The sequence below is a fragment of the Rhopalosiphum maidis genome, chromosome 1 (assembly GCF_003676215.2).
Source record: "Rhopalosiphum maidis isolate BTI-1 chromosome 1, ASM367621v3, whole genome shotgun sequence".
In the NCBI taxonomy this organism is placed as follows: domain Eukaryota; kingdom Metazoa; phylum Arthropoda; class Insecta; order Hemiptera; family Aphididae; genus Rhopalosiphum; species Rhopalosiphum maidis.
The window spans coordinates 55,509,731-55,529,199 of record NC_040877.1 but is presented as its reverse complement, the minus strand read 5'-3'; the positions used below and the strand labels follow the sequence as shown (position 1 = coordinate 55,529,199).

The following is a 19,469-nucleotide window of genomic DNA, read 5'->3' as shown; positions in this document are numbered from 1 at the left end:
TATCATTTTTATCAATTACTTATTGTCACATACGTTATACCACAGAACAATTTATAGTCATACGACATACATATATAAAAAAAAATACAATCATTGTAAATTCAATTTATTTATCACTCCGCTCGGAATTTAAAATTGCTATAAAAATGGTAAACATATCAAAAAACGGTTATTGGTTTATGAAATCAAGAATATCGTTTACGACTACCGTGTAATTTTTGTTAATCTTGATGTATGACAGATTTTAATCTATAAAAAAGTGATACTTGACACCTTAGATTCTTGGAACAGATTATCACAGTGGCGGTATCGGTGGTGAAGCAAGTGAGGCGGCACCTCACCTAAAATTTTGTGGTAAATAATACTCAGAATGTGAACTTCTTGGTTCACCAATAGCACATATTTTGCTAATAATTTTTAACGTATTTGTGAATTTATTTGAGAAAAAATGCTTCTTCGTTTCACTTAAATTTAAATTATTATTTATTATTTTATTGTACCTATCATTCCGTGTATATTATCAAAAATATCGATAAACCGATAAGGAATGTACGAAATAATTAGTACGTAAACGTCATAAACGAACGCCGGTATTTTAGCGTATTTCCAATGACGTCAGAGAGGCACCGTTTTACGTCGCCTCTGATTTTGTACTTGCATACACAAATTACACACACATGCGTATGTACGCGAATTCACGTGACTGATTAATTAAGTAGAATTACGCATGCGCAATAATCATAGTGAGGCACGTTTTGTCATCGCCTCTACGTACTGAAAATAGATTTACTATTATAGTCAGCCCGCAGCTACGGTTAAGGGCACTGTGGCAGTGCGGCACGTTCAACAAAAAATTAAACAATCAATTGTTATTGTTGTAATACATAATATGTATATGTCACTATGTATATAATTAAAATTATAATATATTGTAACTATTTTTATATTTTTTAATTCCATTCGTACTGTTTAATTTTTGTTATGATAGGGGGGAGGTATACATAATTTGCCTGATTAAAAAAATACAACCAAAACCGCCACTGGATCATCAAGATACAAATATGAGTCAAATATACTACAATATATAATGTATTTAAAGCTGTACTTAAATCATACACCATCCATAATCTATTTAAGTATATAAGTATATCTATCTAGAATCTAGAAAAAAACAACTATGTAAAAAACGTCAAATTTTATTTCAAAATTCCAAATATTTGTTAAAACATAATTAGGTATATTATAATTTATAAGTCAATTGTTAAGTTAAATAGTAAATAATAATAAAAATAAATCATAGATATCGAATAGTATAATATATTAATATGCTATTGCTATTAAAAAATTGGTAAATCTCTTTCCCCACTCAAATATTCTTCACATATTTTGAGTTTATTCTGTGATTCGACATTTATTTTTGTTTTATTTTTTTTCGTAATATACCCAGTGAACGTCATACGATTATATTTTCAACGATAAAATTTGGTTTAACGCAGCTCACAGGTATCATTATATTAACAAATACAACTTACATATAATTATTTATTTAATTTAGCTAGGTACCTACCTAAGTATATACCTACACTAAATTAAAACCTAAAGTGCGAAATTAATAATGTTAAGTTTATTTCAACAGGCGTTCTTTTGAATCTCTATATATATTTCAAAATAGTTTTATTTATGATGACAATTATTTTAATAACGTTTAACCAAAATTAATGTTTCATCTTGTCGTTTATTTCCGTGTCTTTTTTTACCGATTACCATCTGGCGACTGGCATCTATCTATATTATTTGGGCTATTTAGATAATTAGGTAGTTTCACTTCAATTAGTTCAATTAGAGATATACCTATACTCAAATTTGTATAATATATTGTATTATCCTATCCTTTATGATCTAAAATATAATCAACTAAAGTCTAAAAGACTATGAGACTATCCGATCTATGATCTATCCATAAATGATTAAATCATAAAAGATAAGGTTTAAAAGTTAGTAAGATATATGGAATATGGATCTATGATAGATAGATCATCTATTTATCATTCTATCAATAATTGATCGCTATAATCTTATATAATATGTCATAATATAATCTACAGTTAGATTTTAATTGAAGGCTGTAATAAATAATAATGTTAACTGTATATACTGTATATCACGGGACACGGGCCGTGGACTAAGACTGTAGGACGTCATAGGTATCAGAATTCTACAGATCTATAGTATTTGGTCATATCCAATATCCATTGAACATGTAGTTCTACGATATATCGTTGGATAACGTTTTAATCTAACGACATTTATTTTCACATTGGTGTCACTACTGGACTTCTCTACATCGTGCTGCTGGATCACTGGTAATTGTGGTATCACATGTGATATCATTTTTCGGACAAACTACACTCTGCCATTGTACCACGGCATCGCGACACTTGTTCGTATATATGTATTTTACCGCTCAGAAGATTTGAAGAAGATAATGCCTGACGTGATAAATGATAATAGACTATAAACATTTAAGAGTTGTTACTTGTTAGTCAAAATCAAAACTCAAAAGTCAACAGACAACAGACACCGGTTTGTGATGATTTAAAATGTTACGATGTTCGTTGTACGATCAAATTTCAGATGATTAATAATTACATTTATAAATATTTCTTAATTCTAACAAAAGTTTTTACGTTTTAATACTGTGTGTGTAATAAGTATTTTTTAAATTATTAACTGATTAATTATGTGCCGAAAATGGTCCCTTAGATTTTTAGTGTTGTAAACATCAATCATACCTCGAAACCACTTAAAATCATTCGCAACACCCACCATGAAGAAGGATAAAACAGGAGACAATGCAAGACCTTATAAACTATAAGTATTTTTGATCAAAATTATTTTAACTTCCAATGACACAGTTTTACCGTTTTATTAAGAGTGCCAATTCTTGTTGAATCTGCTTAATTGGTCCAAATAAATGGTTTAAACTCAGTTTTTAATCAATAAAAATATACATTTTAGAACAGGTATAACTAATGTAGTAAAAACTTTGCCAAAATATTGAACACAGCAAATTATTTAAAAAAAAAAATTATTAATGTATTACAATTATTGCTGGGAAAGTACATATACATCATAATGTGTAAATCGAAATATATTTCTTTCTAGTATAGTTATAACACTAATTAAAAATTGTATTTATTTTTTTCTTTATTTTCACTTAATTTCCCTATAAATCTGGTGGTTAGTACAGCCCACTAAATATTGAGTCAAGGGTCTCTGCGTATTTGACATGCCTACTCCATACCTATAAAAACCTAGTTGAAAAAACAGTTTTTGATCAATTGAGAACCATTTTTTGTAATAATTGGCAATATTTGTTCAAAAATTGATTTAATTTATCAATGTGTTAAAAATAAATTGAACTTGTAAAATTTCTAAAAATCTCATTAAATAATTATACCCATTATAACATTAATTTATTAAATTTTATTTTAGATCTATAAATTACATTATGAAATTAAAATTGTTATATATTTATAGAGTTAAATGTTATTTTAATTATTTTGAACTATTACATAATTTAATAATATAAATGTTTTCAAAATTTTACAGCCCATCAGTTGGTCAGTTTAACAGGTATTAGTTTTCAGCGAAAAAATATATTGGTAAATAAGTATAAATATTAAATTATTTATAGTTTTTTTTTTTTAAACAATAATGATAAATATCAAATTTTATTATTTTGCTTTAGGGAATGGTTGAGTTAACTATTATACCATTGAAAAATAATCTTCAATTTATAAAACTCAATGCAAAACAATGTCGTATATATCGTGTAACTGTTAATGAAAATATTGAAGTTCCTTTTCAATATTTTGATCCATTTGTTGACATTACACAAAACAAAGACGAAGAGTAAGCATATAAAATTTAAATATTTAGTTTCTTACTTGTATTTTTTTTTTTTTTCAATAATTTAAATGTCATTACTATTTCTTTTTAGACCTACATTAACTGAATTTTCTGCATCTCATTTAAATGCAGCTGAGATTACTGAACCTGATAACAATAATGGGGAATTAGTAATAAGTTTACCTGTTGAAGTTACAACATCTGTAAGTGATGGAACAAGTATTAAAATAAGTGTAGAATATTCTTTGGAGCAGCCTAGTGGAGGTGTCCATTTTGTTATTCCAGAAGGAGATGGATCTTTAGTTGAGGTATAAATATTTTTAAAATTTGTTTAGTAATATAACATTTTTATTTTATTTTAAAATATTGTTTTATTTATTTTTAGAGACGAGCTCATATGTTTACGATGTGTTTTGAGAATTCATCTCGATTATGGTTTCCATGTGTTGATAGTTATGCAGAACCATGTACATGGGATTTAGAATTTACTGTTGATGAAAATATGATTGCAGTATCTTGTGGAGATTTAATCGAAGTTGTTGCAGCTCCTGATTTAAGGCGTAAAACATATTATTATAGTTTATCAATGCCCACTTGTGCGCCAAATATAGCCTTAGCAGTGGGGTAACTATTTAAAAAAAATTTAAATTTTATGGTGATATTATATAATATGTTAACTTTAGACCTTTTGAAATTTATGTGGACCCAACCATGCATATTATAACTCACTTCTGTTTACCGGGGCTTTCGGAACTTCTACCTACAGCTGCAAAGTATACACATGAAGCATTAGAATTTTATGAAGATACATTATCTAATGGTTATCCTTATAGTTGTTATAAACAAGTATTTGTTGATGAAACTCCTACAGATTATGCATCGTATGCATCAATGGGCATTATGAGGTAATATATTTAAATTTTATGAAAATATAATCAGGGCCGGATTGGTCTGGCGAGCTACCGAGTAGAACTCAGTGGGCCGCTCAATATATGGGCCGGTTTGGAGTGTTTAGTCATATTTTTTTATAAATTAGTACAAACTTTGGTTAGAAAATATAATTGATTTGAATTATTTAAACCCCACAGTAGCTGTAGCTGTAATAAAAAAAACTTTAAAAATTTTAAAACTCCATAGGCCAATATCTTGCAAATCCAGCGCTGAATATAATTCTAAACTTTTTTTTTAATTATTACTAATAAACTTTACATTTATTTTTCAGTGTTAATCTTTTACATCCAAAACAAATTATTGATCAAGTTTATGTTTCAAAAAAAATCTTAGCACAAGTTATGGCAGAACAATTTTTTGGTTGTTTTATTTCAACTCAGAATTGGTCAGATTGGTGGCTAACGTGTGGTATAGCATTATACATGTCTGGTCTTTTTGCAAAAAAATGTTTTGGGAATAATTCTTATCGTGAATGGATCCACAATGTATATATTTTTACTATTATTGCGTTTATTTGATTACTTTATTAAATGTATTAATATTGTTAATGTAGGAATTAACAAGTTTGGTGAGATATGAAGAAGAAATTGGACCTATAGTATTAGATCCAACCCAACAACCAGCTCCAACAAGTAGTGGTCTTGTCAGTCCAGGAGGAACTTCTAATCCTGGATTTTCATTATCTTTCAATAATGTGCAAAATACTAACGAAATCTCTAATTTTTATTTCTCTACTCGCAGCTTACACACAATATCACCTCGTTATTTTCATTATATGACTAAAAAGGCACATCTTGTATTAAGGATGTTGGAAAATCGAATTGGTTATTCATTATTGTTACAGGTATAATTTTAATATAATCTAACTTCACATTAATTTTAATGCACTTAAAAATATTAATGTTATCGATAATTATCAAATAAACTTAATTTTTAAATTTTACTCCAGTTATTCTAAATTAAAAAAATATATAATATATTTAAATTAAAGATTTAATTTATTTATATTTTAAGTATCTAACTTTTATCAATAAAATTATTACTTTTATAGGTTTTGAATAAGCATTTATCTTTAGCAAGCAATGCATCTCAAAATCCAATGAACTCAGGTTTATGGGGCCACATGTTAATCAGTACAAATATATTTAACAAGACTATTTTTACTGTATCTGGCATTGATATGTCTGTATTTATTGATCAATGGGTTAGAACTGGTGGTCACGCTAAATTTACTTGTACTTTTGTATTCAATAGAAAAAGGTTTACTATTATAATTCAAATATAATTATGTATATTACATATTAGATTTTTTATTAGGAATACATTAGAATTAGAAATTAAACAAGATGCCATTAGTCAACGAGGTATTCGTAAATATGTTGGTCCATTATTAGTCAGCATTCAAGAATTGGATGGTCCATTTAAACATACATTGCAAGTTGAAGGTAATGTAGCTCGAGCAGATATAACCTGTCATTCAAAAAGTAGACGTAACAAGAAAAAGAAAATTCCTTTGTGTACAGGGGATGAAGTAGATATTGATTTAAATGCTATGGAGTAAGTAAAAACTAAGTAATTTAATATCCATTATAATCCATTTAATAACAACATTATAAAAACTAATTTTATTTCAGTAATGACTCACCTGTATTATGGATTCGATTAGATCCTGAAATGACTATTTTACGTAGTTGTATTATAGAACAACCTGAATACCAGTGGAATTATCAATTGCGACACGAGAAAGATATAACTGCTCAAATGGAAGCAGTGATAGCTCTTGATAAATTTCCTACTATTGCTACACGTAATGCTTTATGTGATATTATTGAAAATGAACAAGTGTATATTCATGTCCGGTGTAAAGCGGCTCATTGTTTAACTAAGGTAATTAAGCTAACTTTACAATATACTAACTAATATATTTATTATGCTTGATTGCTATCAACCTATTTTGTTATAATAGATTGCAAATGCAATGGTAACTAATTGGACTGGGCCACCAGCGATGTTAGCAACGTTTAAAAAAATGTTTGGATCATTTTCATGTCCGCATATTATAAAACAAAATAATTTCTCAAATCTACAACATTATTATCTACAGAAGGTACTTGAGTTAATTATAAAATAAAAAATAATCTTTCAAAAATCTTATAGTTAACTGTTTGTTTTAGACAATTCCAATTGCAATGGCTGGTTTGAGAAATTCTCATGGAATTTGTCCCCCTGAAATCTTGAAATTCATATTAGATCTAATCAAGTACAATGATAATAGTAAAAATAGATACTCTGATAATTACTATAGAGCTTCACTAATTGAAGCTCTTGGTGCAACAATTACACCAGTTATATCTTTAATGCAAAAAGCGTAAGTAACAAGTGTCATTATTGTTGCTGATAATTAAATGCCTAAAGTATTTAAAATTATTCAAGTATTCTTATTTTAATTATTTACATAAGTTATGATACAATTTTTTTTTAGCTGCGATATAACTGCAGATTCACTTTCTGGGGATTCAAAATTAATACTTGAAGAAATTACACAGCACTTAAACTTGGAGAAACGTTTGCAAACCTATAAATATCCAATAACAATAACCTGTTTAAAAGCTATCAGAAAATTACAAAAATTTGGTCATTTACCCAATAATCCTAACATATTCCGTTCTTACTCATCATATGGAAATTTTATTGGTTTGAATTTAATTGAATATATTAAAATAAATATAAATAATTACTTATTTTAATATATATATATATATATATATGCTTTTTTATTTTAGGAGTAAGACTTTGTGCATTAGAAGCTTTAGTTGATTTCACTTGTTTAGATGGGCGTTGGGATGATTTAAAGTATCTTATAGACATAGCGGATAGTGATCCAGATCCAAAAGTTAGGAATGAGCTTGTTCGCATGTTGTGTAAAAATCCACCGTTTACACCTAAGAAACCAAATAGTCGATTAAACAATGATTATCTATCTCATCACTTATGGAAACTTATCAAGTAAGTTCAAAAAATATGGATACATTTATTATTTTATTTTTGAAGCTTTAATATTAAAAACCAGAAATATCAGAGTGCCAAATGTACGGCATCATTGAGTAGATCTCTTTAATAGTTTTGTTAAGTTTGATGCAATGAAAAATCATATCTAATGAATAACGATTCTAAACACAGATGGTGTGTCAGCCTATTTCTGAGGATATTTTATAATATTTTATTTTTATGATTAGTAGTGCCTAACTTATTTATCTATTTTCTATATAGTAATATAGTAGGTTAAACTTATTTTTGTCCAAAAATAACAGTTATTGTATATATTCAATATTGATGTATAATAATTATATTTATACTATTATGAATTTTTATCACATATCGGGTAATGTATTTAACATAAAACACTTATTTCAAAAACGTTAATAGTTTTTAAAAATATTATTTTTTCATATAATAATTTAAAATTATATTTATTACATATTCATAGATGTATTTAGGAATTTTGCGCCCAGGCAAGAAAAACCTAGGTACCGTATTATATCAAAATGCGCTCCACAATTTAAAATTTACCGCCTAGTGCCCAAGCCTCCTTGCCCCTCTAAATACATCCTTATATATATAAATTAACATGTTGACTGTCATGCGGCCAAAAGAATATTTATCATGGGTACGCCAAGGAAATTTTTCAGTATCATTATAAATTTGTACTCAGATATATATTATTGAGTTTGAAAAAAAATAAAAATAAAAAATAAAATGTTAAAATTATGTTTATTACATCAAAAAAATTGCAATTATTTTCGCTACGCCGCAGCGCATTTTCTTGATCATAATTTGTAGCGCCACGGAAAAGTTAATAATATAAATCTAAATAAATTTACGGCAGACCGCGGCCGTAAAGCCTCCTATAAATGATATGGTGTGGCAGTCGGCAGTTTAAAAATTATCAATACCTAATCATTTTTATACGGATGCCGGCGGCCGCATGGCAGTCGACGTGTTAATATATTATATATAATTTATAGTTATTATAAAACAACTTTTTTTCTAAAAAAAATATATTTTTATCTAGATTATTTAAACAAATTTAATGATAACATAAATTTTTAATTCCATATTTCAAAACAGAATATATTTTATTGGAGAACTTTGATATAAAAAATTAAATTTTGAACGAATAGCTTATGAATTATAAGTATTTAAAATTCTAATGAGTGGAGTGGAATAATACAGGGATATTCCACTAAATATTCATTACTCCGCTTATCTAAACTTTAAATACTTATAATTTCTAAAGTTATAATTAATAAACTGCATTTCTGAAATTTGATTTTAAAAGATTAAAATACTCCAAATAATATTCTGCTTCAGAATATAAAATAAAACATTTATCTTGCTATTCTAAAGAGGAAAAACACTAAAACATTTAATTTTTTCAAAAATATTGTTTATAATAATTTAGAATTATGTAAAAAAGTATTTTTTAAATATTAATATTTTCTGAATTTAATCTTCCATTAAATGGTCATGTTTACTGGTATGATTGCTATAAGGGCAATATGAGGAATATTTAATATTATTTTCAATATAGCTATTAAAATTGAAAATATATTTTATTTATAATTACAATATACTTAACAAATTCTTATGATTTTTAATAAATATCAACATTTCATACCCTTATAAAGAAAAATTGTAATAATACATTTTTAATATTTTAAAGTTATTATAACTTATTATAATGAGAAATCTTATATCTAATACTTAATATTCTTGACAAAGAAAGAATAATTATATGATCATAATTTTTTTTTGAAAATATTTAATAAATAAAATATTGAAGTATAAAATGTTCAAGAATACCTCAAAAAAAGACAAAATAATATAAAAATTATATCATATCAAAAGAATGCTATTTACAGTTATTAATTTTGAATTATAATTTAAATAAATCTTAAATTTTTGACCCTTCAAAATAACATCTTTGTGCAATCAATGTGATTATTTTACACTCAAAATCTAAAATTAAATTAAAATCCAAAATGTTTTTTTTTTTAATATAATATTATTTATTATTTTAGTTCATTACTATCATATGATACAACATTGCGTTGTAATTTTGTTGACTTGTATTATACTTTATTTGGACGGCAAAAAATTTTACGTGCTGAAGTTGCTGCATTGTACAAGCCAATCAAAGTTGAAGTGGAGGTTAAATTTTACTTTTTTGAGAAACAAAACAATTATGCTTCTAACCAATTATTTTTTGTATATATTAGGCGAAATCTTGTACTCTTCCAAATATTATTGTTGAACCAGATAATAATTCTAATAGTGAACGTGGTATCAAACGACTTATAGATCATGAAGAACAATTAGATGTTCCAGAAATTGTTGATCAGCTAAAAGTTGAAAGTGATAATTTAGAAAATGAATTTGGTATTGATTTACATTTTGATAAGAAAATAAAGGTAAAGTATAATTGACATTATTAAAATTTGTTACCACTCCATGACTATTCTTCATTAATTTTTTTGGTTAAAATCAAAATTTAGGTTGAGATAAAAAAAGATAGTGAAGAGGCTATTGATGAACATAAAGAAGTCAACTTAGTTCCAACTATCAGGCCATCGTTTGAACAGAATGAGAACAAATCTAAGACAGGTTATTTCTCTGAAAATTCTGCTTCGCTACCTGGAATCATGGTATCTAATTCTTCTGGACCGGTTGGTTTTGAACCTGGAATGTTTAATGTAAAACCTGAAGATCAGTCCAATAAACCCGTAGTTGTACAAAATGAGAATAAACACCATCATCACCACCACCATCACCATCATCATCACCATAGTAAAATAGATGGAACCAGTAATTCTGTATGTTAATTTTAAAGTGTTGATTCTAATGAAATACTTGTATAATTTATTCATATTTTTTTAGAGCAAGAAAAAGAAAAAGGATAAAAAAAAACATAAGCATAAACATAAACACAAACATGAACACAAGCATAAGCAAGATAAATCGAAGGAAAAAAGTAAAGAAGATACTACAATTATTAAAGTAAAAGAAGAAACTTTGACATCTGGAAGTTCTAGTAGTGACGATACATCTAGAGACTTGAGTGTATTTATTTAATTCATTTATTTAGATAATGTATGTATATATATATTTTTTATATAATTAATATTTACTCTGATTACTATAAATAAAATATCCAAATCTAAGTTATTTAAATTTCTGCTTAGTACACATCTATTATTATCATTATTATTATTAATTTTAATACTATTTACTTAATGAAAAACTTAAAAAATATGTATAAATTTAATTAAATAAACCTGCGTTATATAAATAAATATTTATAATTTTACTTTAAATTATAATAAGTATATTTGTCTATTCGCTAGTATTTTTATTCATCTGTCACCTATTTTTTTATAAATCAAAGTAAGTGATTACAATTGCATGGTTTAAGAATTTATTTTAAGAAACAGCTGACTAGGAGAATCAGAAATAAACTTAAAAATCAAAAATTATAATAATAAGAAAGTTTTTTAAATTAATAAATTTTTGTTTTATATACTAAATTACTATTTTTTTGTTATTTTATTTTACATTAATATGAAAAGATATCCTTAGGGTTAATTTATGAAATACTGTACATTATTGCCTACTGTTAGTCAAATTGAAAATTGTCTAAAGTAACAGTATGGAAAAATGACACAATTTTGCTGATAATAGGTAATTTATTTGTATATATTATACATTTCATTATTATTTAAGACTTAAGAACTAGTATGTTTACAACATACATATTATAACATAGATGTACAAACATCACTATTTAAGGCAATAAAGCATATTGAATAAAAATTAAAAACTTTTCTAAAAATGGTAACAAAAAAAATTTAAACCTGCGTATTTACTAATTATCAATGTTTAAAATACTTGTCATACATATTTAGAGAAAACAAAGCAAAATACCAAAACTTCGTTTATTAATTTCTACTTATATAATAAATATGTTGTTTATTATTAATAATCAACATATTTATATGTTTTTTAATGAAGTATATAATTATAAATTATTATACCTATTATTATTATTGTTTAAAGTAAAATAATTATACAGACTGCCAAACTGTTCTATAATTTTTACATATCCAATGTATTATATAAACTTAACATTTTATTAATAAAAAATATAAATTTTCATAGTATAATTAGTATTATTTAAATTATAATAAAATAAAAAAGTTAAAATAATTATTTTAATTTTTAGCATTTGGAAATTAGCCTACTAGTGGGTATAAATATTGAATTGGACATATAGTTGTTTCAGTAGAACTGACATAAATTTATTTATTTTATTTTTATTTAAAATCTTTTTGAGATTATTGGAATGCACACAAAATTACTAACAATTTAAAATCAAAAAAATATAAAATTGTATTTTCTGCAATTATTTTTTGACTCGTTTAGTCGGTCGGTGGATAGTGTAGTAGTGTCATAAGTGAAAATATGTTCATGGATTCGCTGTCTCTAAATGGCTAAATACATCAGTCAGCAAATTTACGGATTTATATATTTTAAATTCACCGCGTACCTTCCAGTCAGTGGCGGGTCAGCTGATCGCTATCAGATAACGAGTTATGCGCATGACATTTTCTTTTCTTTCATTTTTATTACTATTATTATTATTATTATTATTATTGAGCTCACAGATGTTCTAATGGCTGTTTTGCATTCAATATTATTGGCTCATTTCTACCTTGTCAGAGTTAATTCGTCATAAACTCATAATCAAAAGTCGGAGTGGATATTATTATTTTGGCTATACAACTTTTTTCGTCAACTGTTCGTGTTCGCGTGTCGTGATTCTCTAGCAATCTGTTCTCGTGGACCGTCTGAACCACTGTCGTTCGCCCGAATTCCCGAGGATCCCAATCAGCCCAAATACAACCCGAACGGACTTGTCTGGTCTCGCTCCAGTAACTAGTAAGTAAGACGCAATAATCGTGTAATGAGCCTGAAGTATTTGCATCCGGACAAAGGATTATTGGGCTTAGGATCCCGCTTTCTATTATTTTCAGTTACGATTCCGACGTTTATGTATCAATATTCTGTCACCAAATTCGGTAATTTTTTTAAATGGTTTATTTTTTATTTACGTGAAAGTTTTCACGATTTCACCCAGATTTTGTGGAAACAATTGATTTATGATTAGTGACCTAAACGATTTTCTGCGATCATAATTTGTATTATTATTATTCTATTATGTTTGCGTATGTATGGCTTTCCTATTTACCAATTATTGAGTAATATTCGATTTATATTAGTCCTTGAATTTGTTTAAATATAATTTTAAATAATAATTTTGTGTTTCAATTGAGATCGGGTGGTTTAATTTAAAATTTGATAGTATAAGTAGTTTTATCTTCTCCATATTTTATTTCTGTTGATTTAAAATTGATTTTAATAGTTAATTTCTTATTAAATTATATATATTTATTTGAAATATATTATTTCACCACATGTATAATAATCAAGTTGGCTTAGTAAAGTTCATCAAAATTGTATTACTTATATTTTAACAATGGATAATCCTATATCTAAAGTAAAATATAATATGAAAAATTAAAAAATAAAATTTTGTTTAGTAACAAAAATGGTTGCTTAGAGTTATTTTATTGAATAACTTCATATTTAAACTATAAATATAAAAATAACTTTTGTTAAATTTTTGAATTACCCAAGCATCTACAGTGAAATAATTTGAATGAAAATTTAACTTTGAACTTCTTGCATTTGCGTATTTCTTAAGAAGTTGCATATTTAAAATCTAATTCAATATATAACTTGTTTCATAATACTGACAAGTCAAATCCAAAAATATATGTTGTACCCATATTTTTGAATATTTTATCAATTTAAATGATTTTCCATACTTAAAGTTTTAAACATATTAAGTGATAAAAGTAAATTTTATTAATAAAAAAAAACCAATTAAATTAAAAATATAATTTCAGATATAATGCATTGTTTTTTCTGCATATTATTACACTTTTTGAAGTTTAGGCTATCTCCCAATATGCGATCTAAATATTATAAATATAAATAAATAACAATTAAATTAATTTAATTTTAATTTATTATTCAATTTTAAAATGTTAAACTATGATTTATCCTGAATACCCCTTTCATACATAGCGGGATATAAGTCATCCCAACTACTGCAAAATGTAAACAAAAAGTTACAATAAAAGGTTTGTTGTTTTTTTTAACATTTTTAAGTGTAAAAAAAAGTTTATTTTATTTTAATATGAATATAACTTATTTTTGAAAATTTCAGTTTGTGTGCATTTTAAAAACTATTTTTCTGGCTCAAAATTTAAAAAAAAAGATGCTTCACCAAAAATGACACTTAACCAACTAAACTGTTATATGATAAAATATATATCATTATAAACAATTAAGATAAAATTTATAGATTGGTATGAAATAAATAATAATGATGTGGGATTCCCAACTATAGGTAGAACACAAAACATTAGTAGACCGTATATTATAGTATGAGTATACTCATATTTATGGTTAGATAGTACATAAAACAAAAGATAGACTATATATTAGGAGATAGCCAAAGTTTATTCCAGTTTTATAAAAAAAAAAAATTACAGCATAAGTATATAAGATTTTTTTTTAATGCATATATATATTTAATTGTTTTTTAACAAATAAAGTTCCAAGCTCCACTAACAATTAATATACAAAACTATTTACTGTCAACTAGAATAATCTTCTAAAACTAATAAGATTATTTGGGTTTTATCATTTTAATTCCCGCTATAGAAATGTAATAAAGATGTCAGCGGTAGATGCTATTGTTGTATAAAATATTTTCAAAATCATGATTGATAAATAATATAATTATAAATGAGTTAGATTTATTTGTATTAATACAGATTCACAAATAATAATGTAATAAAACATAAATTTAGTTAGATACCTAACCACTTAATACTTATCAACTAGGTATAACTAAAACATTTATTCTATGTACATTTAAACTAGTTACTATATTTATATTCTGTTTTCTTTCAAACTTATTTAATTATTCCAAAGATATAATTGGTAAATAATTATGTATATTTTTTTGTTTATGATATAATAATGACTACAAAAATCTTTTTCTTTTGTAGACAATTTAAGAGAAAAATGACAATGAAAAATATTTATTATATAAATAAAACCTTATAATATAATAACTTTCTTATAGATAGTTAATCAAATAAATAAAATATTCATTGTAAAATCATATGTAAGATATTAAAGAATTGTCGTTTTATTTTTATTAAATTGATACAAAATGATCACCTATTTAATATTCTTTAACTTGGTTTTTGTTCAAATACGTACACTTATTAACTAATTAAATTAAAACATTAGGAAAATGTTTATTTTAATTTTACTATAATTCAATAATTTCTAGATAGATGGGTATCACCGTGTACCTAAAATATAAATATATTTTTCAGTAAACTTGGTATACAATTCTGCCAACTACTATGTCTTCACCTAGTGCTGGCAAGCGCCGTATGGACACAGATGTCATAAAATTGATAGAAAGCAAACATGAGGTTACTCTTTTAAACGGCTTGAATGAGTTTTGTGTTAAACTCTATGGACCACGTGGTACTCCATATGAAGGTGGCTTATGGAAAGTTCGAGTTCATCTTCCCGAACATTATCCATTTAAATCTCCTTCAATTGGCTTTATTAATAAAATTTACCACCCAAACATCGATGAAGTATCTGGTACTGTTTGTCTTGATGTAATCAACCAAGCTTGGACTGCTTTGTATGACCTGCTTAATATTTTTGAGTCATTTCTGCCCCAGCTGCTTGCCTACCCAAATCCAATAGATCCATTAAATGGTGATGCTGCAGCTTTGTATTTGCATAAACCTGAACAATATAAAAAGCGTGTTGAAGAATATGTAAAAAAGTATGCTACTGAAGAAGCACTCAAAGATGATGGAAATGCTGGTTCGGATAGCGACGAATCCTCTATGTCGGAGTTTAGTGAAAGTGAAGCACAAGATATGGAGCTATAGCCATCATTTTTCTAAAATTAATTAATAATTAAATATTATTATGTATCCAGTTTTTTCGTTTGTTTTCACTAATTTACTTAAATGTTAGTTAAAATTAAGTAGATATTGGTAGGTTTTTTATGTTGATCACATCTTTTTAATATTTGGAGAATTAATTTTGTAGATATTTTTATTAAAGACAAAAAATTAATTTGTGATATTCATAGAAGGAAATACAGTAATAATAATAATAATAGATTAATAGTAATACGTCAAACTTAAAACCCATTTTCATTAGATTTATACATGTTTATAGTCCAGACAATTTTAGAAATCTATGTGCTTGGCCGTATCGTACAATTTGTCAATATTTGTTATTACAGCTATGTGTCGGTTTAAATATTTATGTGAATATAGATAAAATGAAACAGATAAACAGCTTAATTTTAAAAATCAACTTGCTTTTTAGGCTAGTACTTTCTGTCTTATTGTACGTACAACTACTTTGTTAATATGGTTTATACAAATGCTTTATTCAATTTTCAAATTTCACAATGCTGTTTGTCAACCATGTATTAGGAATAACTAATTTATATTTTATAAGCTATGATATAACTTAAGTATTATTTTGATAATGGTCTACATAAAAATTACATTTACATTATCTCAAAACAATACATATTTAATTTAAAAAATATATCCTCTATAAACTTTTATTACATTTTATTAGACAACCAAGATTAGTAACTAATTAATGTCTTAATTAAAGAATTCTTAATTTTTCAAACATTTGTATATCCTAATAAAAAATATGTATTTTCATGTTTAAAACCAATTTACAAATTACAATTTATTAGAATTTCACCTTAAAATATGGGTGGTAAGGTGACGTAATTACAATTAACTTTTAAAAATAATTTGTGCCACAATGGTGAATGTATACCATGTAGCCTTAAGACTATGGATTATAATAGAATTATTATTGCTCTGTTATCATATATAGTTTTATATTACAATATTCTCACAGGTTTCTATATTGTTTAAAAGTTCCCTTTCTGTTCTATAAGAAACTGACAGTTGCTTAAATTAATAAATATTTGTAAAAAATAATTCATATTAATAAAACAGGTATATAAAAATTGTAATTGGAAAACAAATCAATAAATTATCAAACACTTAAGTTTTATTGTTACTATTTGCAACCATGCAATTTATACTTTTTCTCATTATATAAGATTTTAAAATTTTAAACCAATATCATTTTTTTTCTTAGAGAATCCCCTGATCTCAATATATTTTAGGTTTTATTTTGAAAATGTAACTTTTCTGTTATTAAATGTCCATACAACTTTTGTAATGCCAATTATATACTACAGTTAAATTAATAGAGAAAAGATGAGAAACCTTAAATCCAAATTATATTGTATAGTATGATTTGATTAAGCCATTTATTAATGCACTATGGATTATTATATCTTATTATTATTATTATTTTTTTTTATGTATTAAAATTGCTTTATAGCTTTATTTTTCCTTAATAAGTTAAGTTTTATCTTGTTGTTTTTCATTACAAAATAAATATATATTATATATTAATATTATTTATCAATTTATCATTATAAATTTAATATATATATATAAATATGTATGTACTTTTAAGTATATAATATATTATGTGATTTTATTGTGCATGGAATTTTTAGATGGATGACTGTAGCAATAATAATAGTAGATATCAAGAAGAGACAACTGACCCAGTTCAATTAAGTGAATATGATCAGGCTATTCTTGACAAACAAAATTCACGGATGGTTTCATCATTCAGAGCACAAGAAATTGAAAAAAATTCAAAAAAACATTGGGATATTTTCTATAAGAATAATGGAAACCGTTTTTTTAAAGATAGGCACTGGACTACCAGAGAATTTTCTGAATTGCTCGGAAATGACGTTCATCAAAAACATATATTAGAAATTGGGTGTGGGGTTGGAAATCTTATATATCCACTTCTTGCTGACGGATTGAATGCTAAGTTTTATGCTTGTGATTTTTCACCAAGAGCTATTGAATGCTTGAAATCAAATCCTTCTTATGATTCATCATTGATTAATGCGTTTAAATGTGATATTGTTACGGACGAATTGATCACCAAAATACCTGAAAATAGTTTGGATATGGTTACTGCCATATTTGTGTTGTCGGCTATTCATCCAGACAATCATCCAACAGTTATATCAAATATTTATAAAGTATTGAAATATGGAGGACTATTATTATTTCGAGACTATGGAATTTATGACATGGCACAACTGAGATTCAAGCCAGGACACAAGATAGCAGACAACTTGTATATGCGTCAAGACGGTACAAGGTGATTTTTTTATATTATATACATACTATAGAATATTTATTTAAATATTTTTGATTGTTGCAGATCATATTTTTTCTCAATTAAATATTTTAAAAGTTTAATGGAAACTAATGGATTTGTAGAATGTTCTAATAAATATGTGTGTAAAAGGACAGTTAACATCAAAGAAGATGTTAATGTACCAAGGAGATTTATTCAAGCAACATTTTCCAAGCGGCAGCCATCTACAGATGTCTAACATATTTGAATACTATATGAAACTTTTTATTATTGGTTATGATATTCATACAATTTAGCTTTAAAATATATCTGGATTATTAAAACCAAGAAAAGTATTTGAGAGTTTATTTTATAAAATAATTATATAAGACTTACATAATTATAATATGTAGTAAAAATTTAAAATTTAATAATGCAGTCTATAAACATTACCAAATAATATTATGTGTTCTCTCATATGGTTTATTTCATTTTATTTAAGTATAGGTGCTGTGTAAGATCTTGCATCTTGTTTTAAAAAAAAAATTCTATTTTTTATTGTAGTTTACATTTTCAGAGTGTTTATTTAAAAGTAATATTTTAACAGCATAAGTATGTATGAATTTAAAATTCAACAATTTATTTGTATTGTAAAAATGTTAACTTTAAATTAAGATTACTCTTTTAAAACAAATTTATTTTAAGCTATTATTACATAGGTTTATAGATCTATAGACAATGACTTGTGGTAACTATTATAATATGTTGGTAAACTATCACAGTTATCGTTGTAATTTTATTTTTAGCATTAATAGAAATATGCATAAGATTTTTTTCAAATTAAATTTGTGGCAATAAAGATTTATATTATATATAAAAAAGGTGTATATTATTTTCTTATTAAAAGTTTATACTCAACTACTTTTAATAATACTTAATTGGAAAATACTTTTTTTAAATTTGAATGTTTAAACAAAATAAATTTTACTCAAGTGAAAGAAATTTTATATTCTGTTATGAAATAAGAACAATTATATGGATAGTGTTATTAATAAGAAAACAATAATAGTAGTTTGATTTAAAAATTGTACATATTGATTCAAACCATCCATGCGTGAGTTTATTTACATTTGTACATTATTATAATTGACTATTATAAATTT

At 25.4% G+C, this 19,469-nt stretch overlaps 3 protein-coding genes across 3 annotated transcripts; all 3 read left to right on the top strand.

The window, feature by feature from the left end:
* Positions 1–2,518: 2,518 nt before the first annotated feature.
* On the top strand, positions 2,519–11,105 carry LOC113553375 (transcription initiation factor TFIID subunit 2). Its single transcript, XM_026956686.1, has 19 exons — positions 2,519–2,871; positions 3,611–3,665; positions 3,752–3,915; positions 4,004–4,220; positions 4,298–4,536; positions 4,596–4,817; positions 5,135–5,348; positions 5,417–5,707; positions 5,915–6,123; positions 6,181–6,420; positions 6,498–6,750; positions 6,830–6,970; positions 7,038–7,231; positions 7,346–7,557; positions 7,647–7,869; positions 9,945–10,074; positions 10,143–10,334; positions 10,419–10,736; positions 10,801–11,105. Exons 1-19 carry the CDS (start codon positions 2,828–2,830, stop codon positions 10,993–10,995), a joined length of 3,753 nt encoding a protein of 1,250 aa, XP_026812487.1. The 5' UTR covers positions 2,519–2,827; the 3' UTR covers positions 10,996–11,105.
* A 1,613-nt stretch (positions 11,106–12,718) lies between these two features.
* LOC113561309 (methyltransferase-like protein 6) lies at positions 12,719–18,892 on the top strand. Its single transcript, XM_026967645.1, has 3 exons — positions 12,719–12,858; positions 17,660–18,327; positions 18,391–18,892. The coding sequence occupies exons 2-3, from the start codon at positions 17,660–17,662 to the stop codon at positions 18,563–18,565; spliced, it is 843 nt and encodes a 280-aa protein (XP_026823446.1). The 5' UTR covers positions 12,719–12,858; the 3' UTR covers positions 18,566–18,892.
* Positions 12,722–17,155, top strand: LOC113561310 (ubiquitin-conjugating enzyme E2 H). Its single transcript, XM_026967646.1, has 2 exons — positions 12,722–12,858; positions 15,399–17,155. Exon 2 carries the CDS (start codon positions 15,429–15,431, stop codon positions 15,975–15,977), a length of 549 nt encoding a protein of 182 aa, XP_026823447.1. The 5' UTR covers positions 12,722–12,858; positions 15,399–15,428; the 3' UTR covers positions 15,978–17,155.
* Positions 18,893–19,469: the final 577 nt, after the last annotated feature.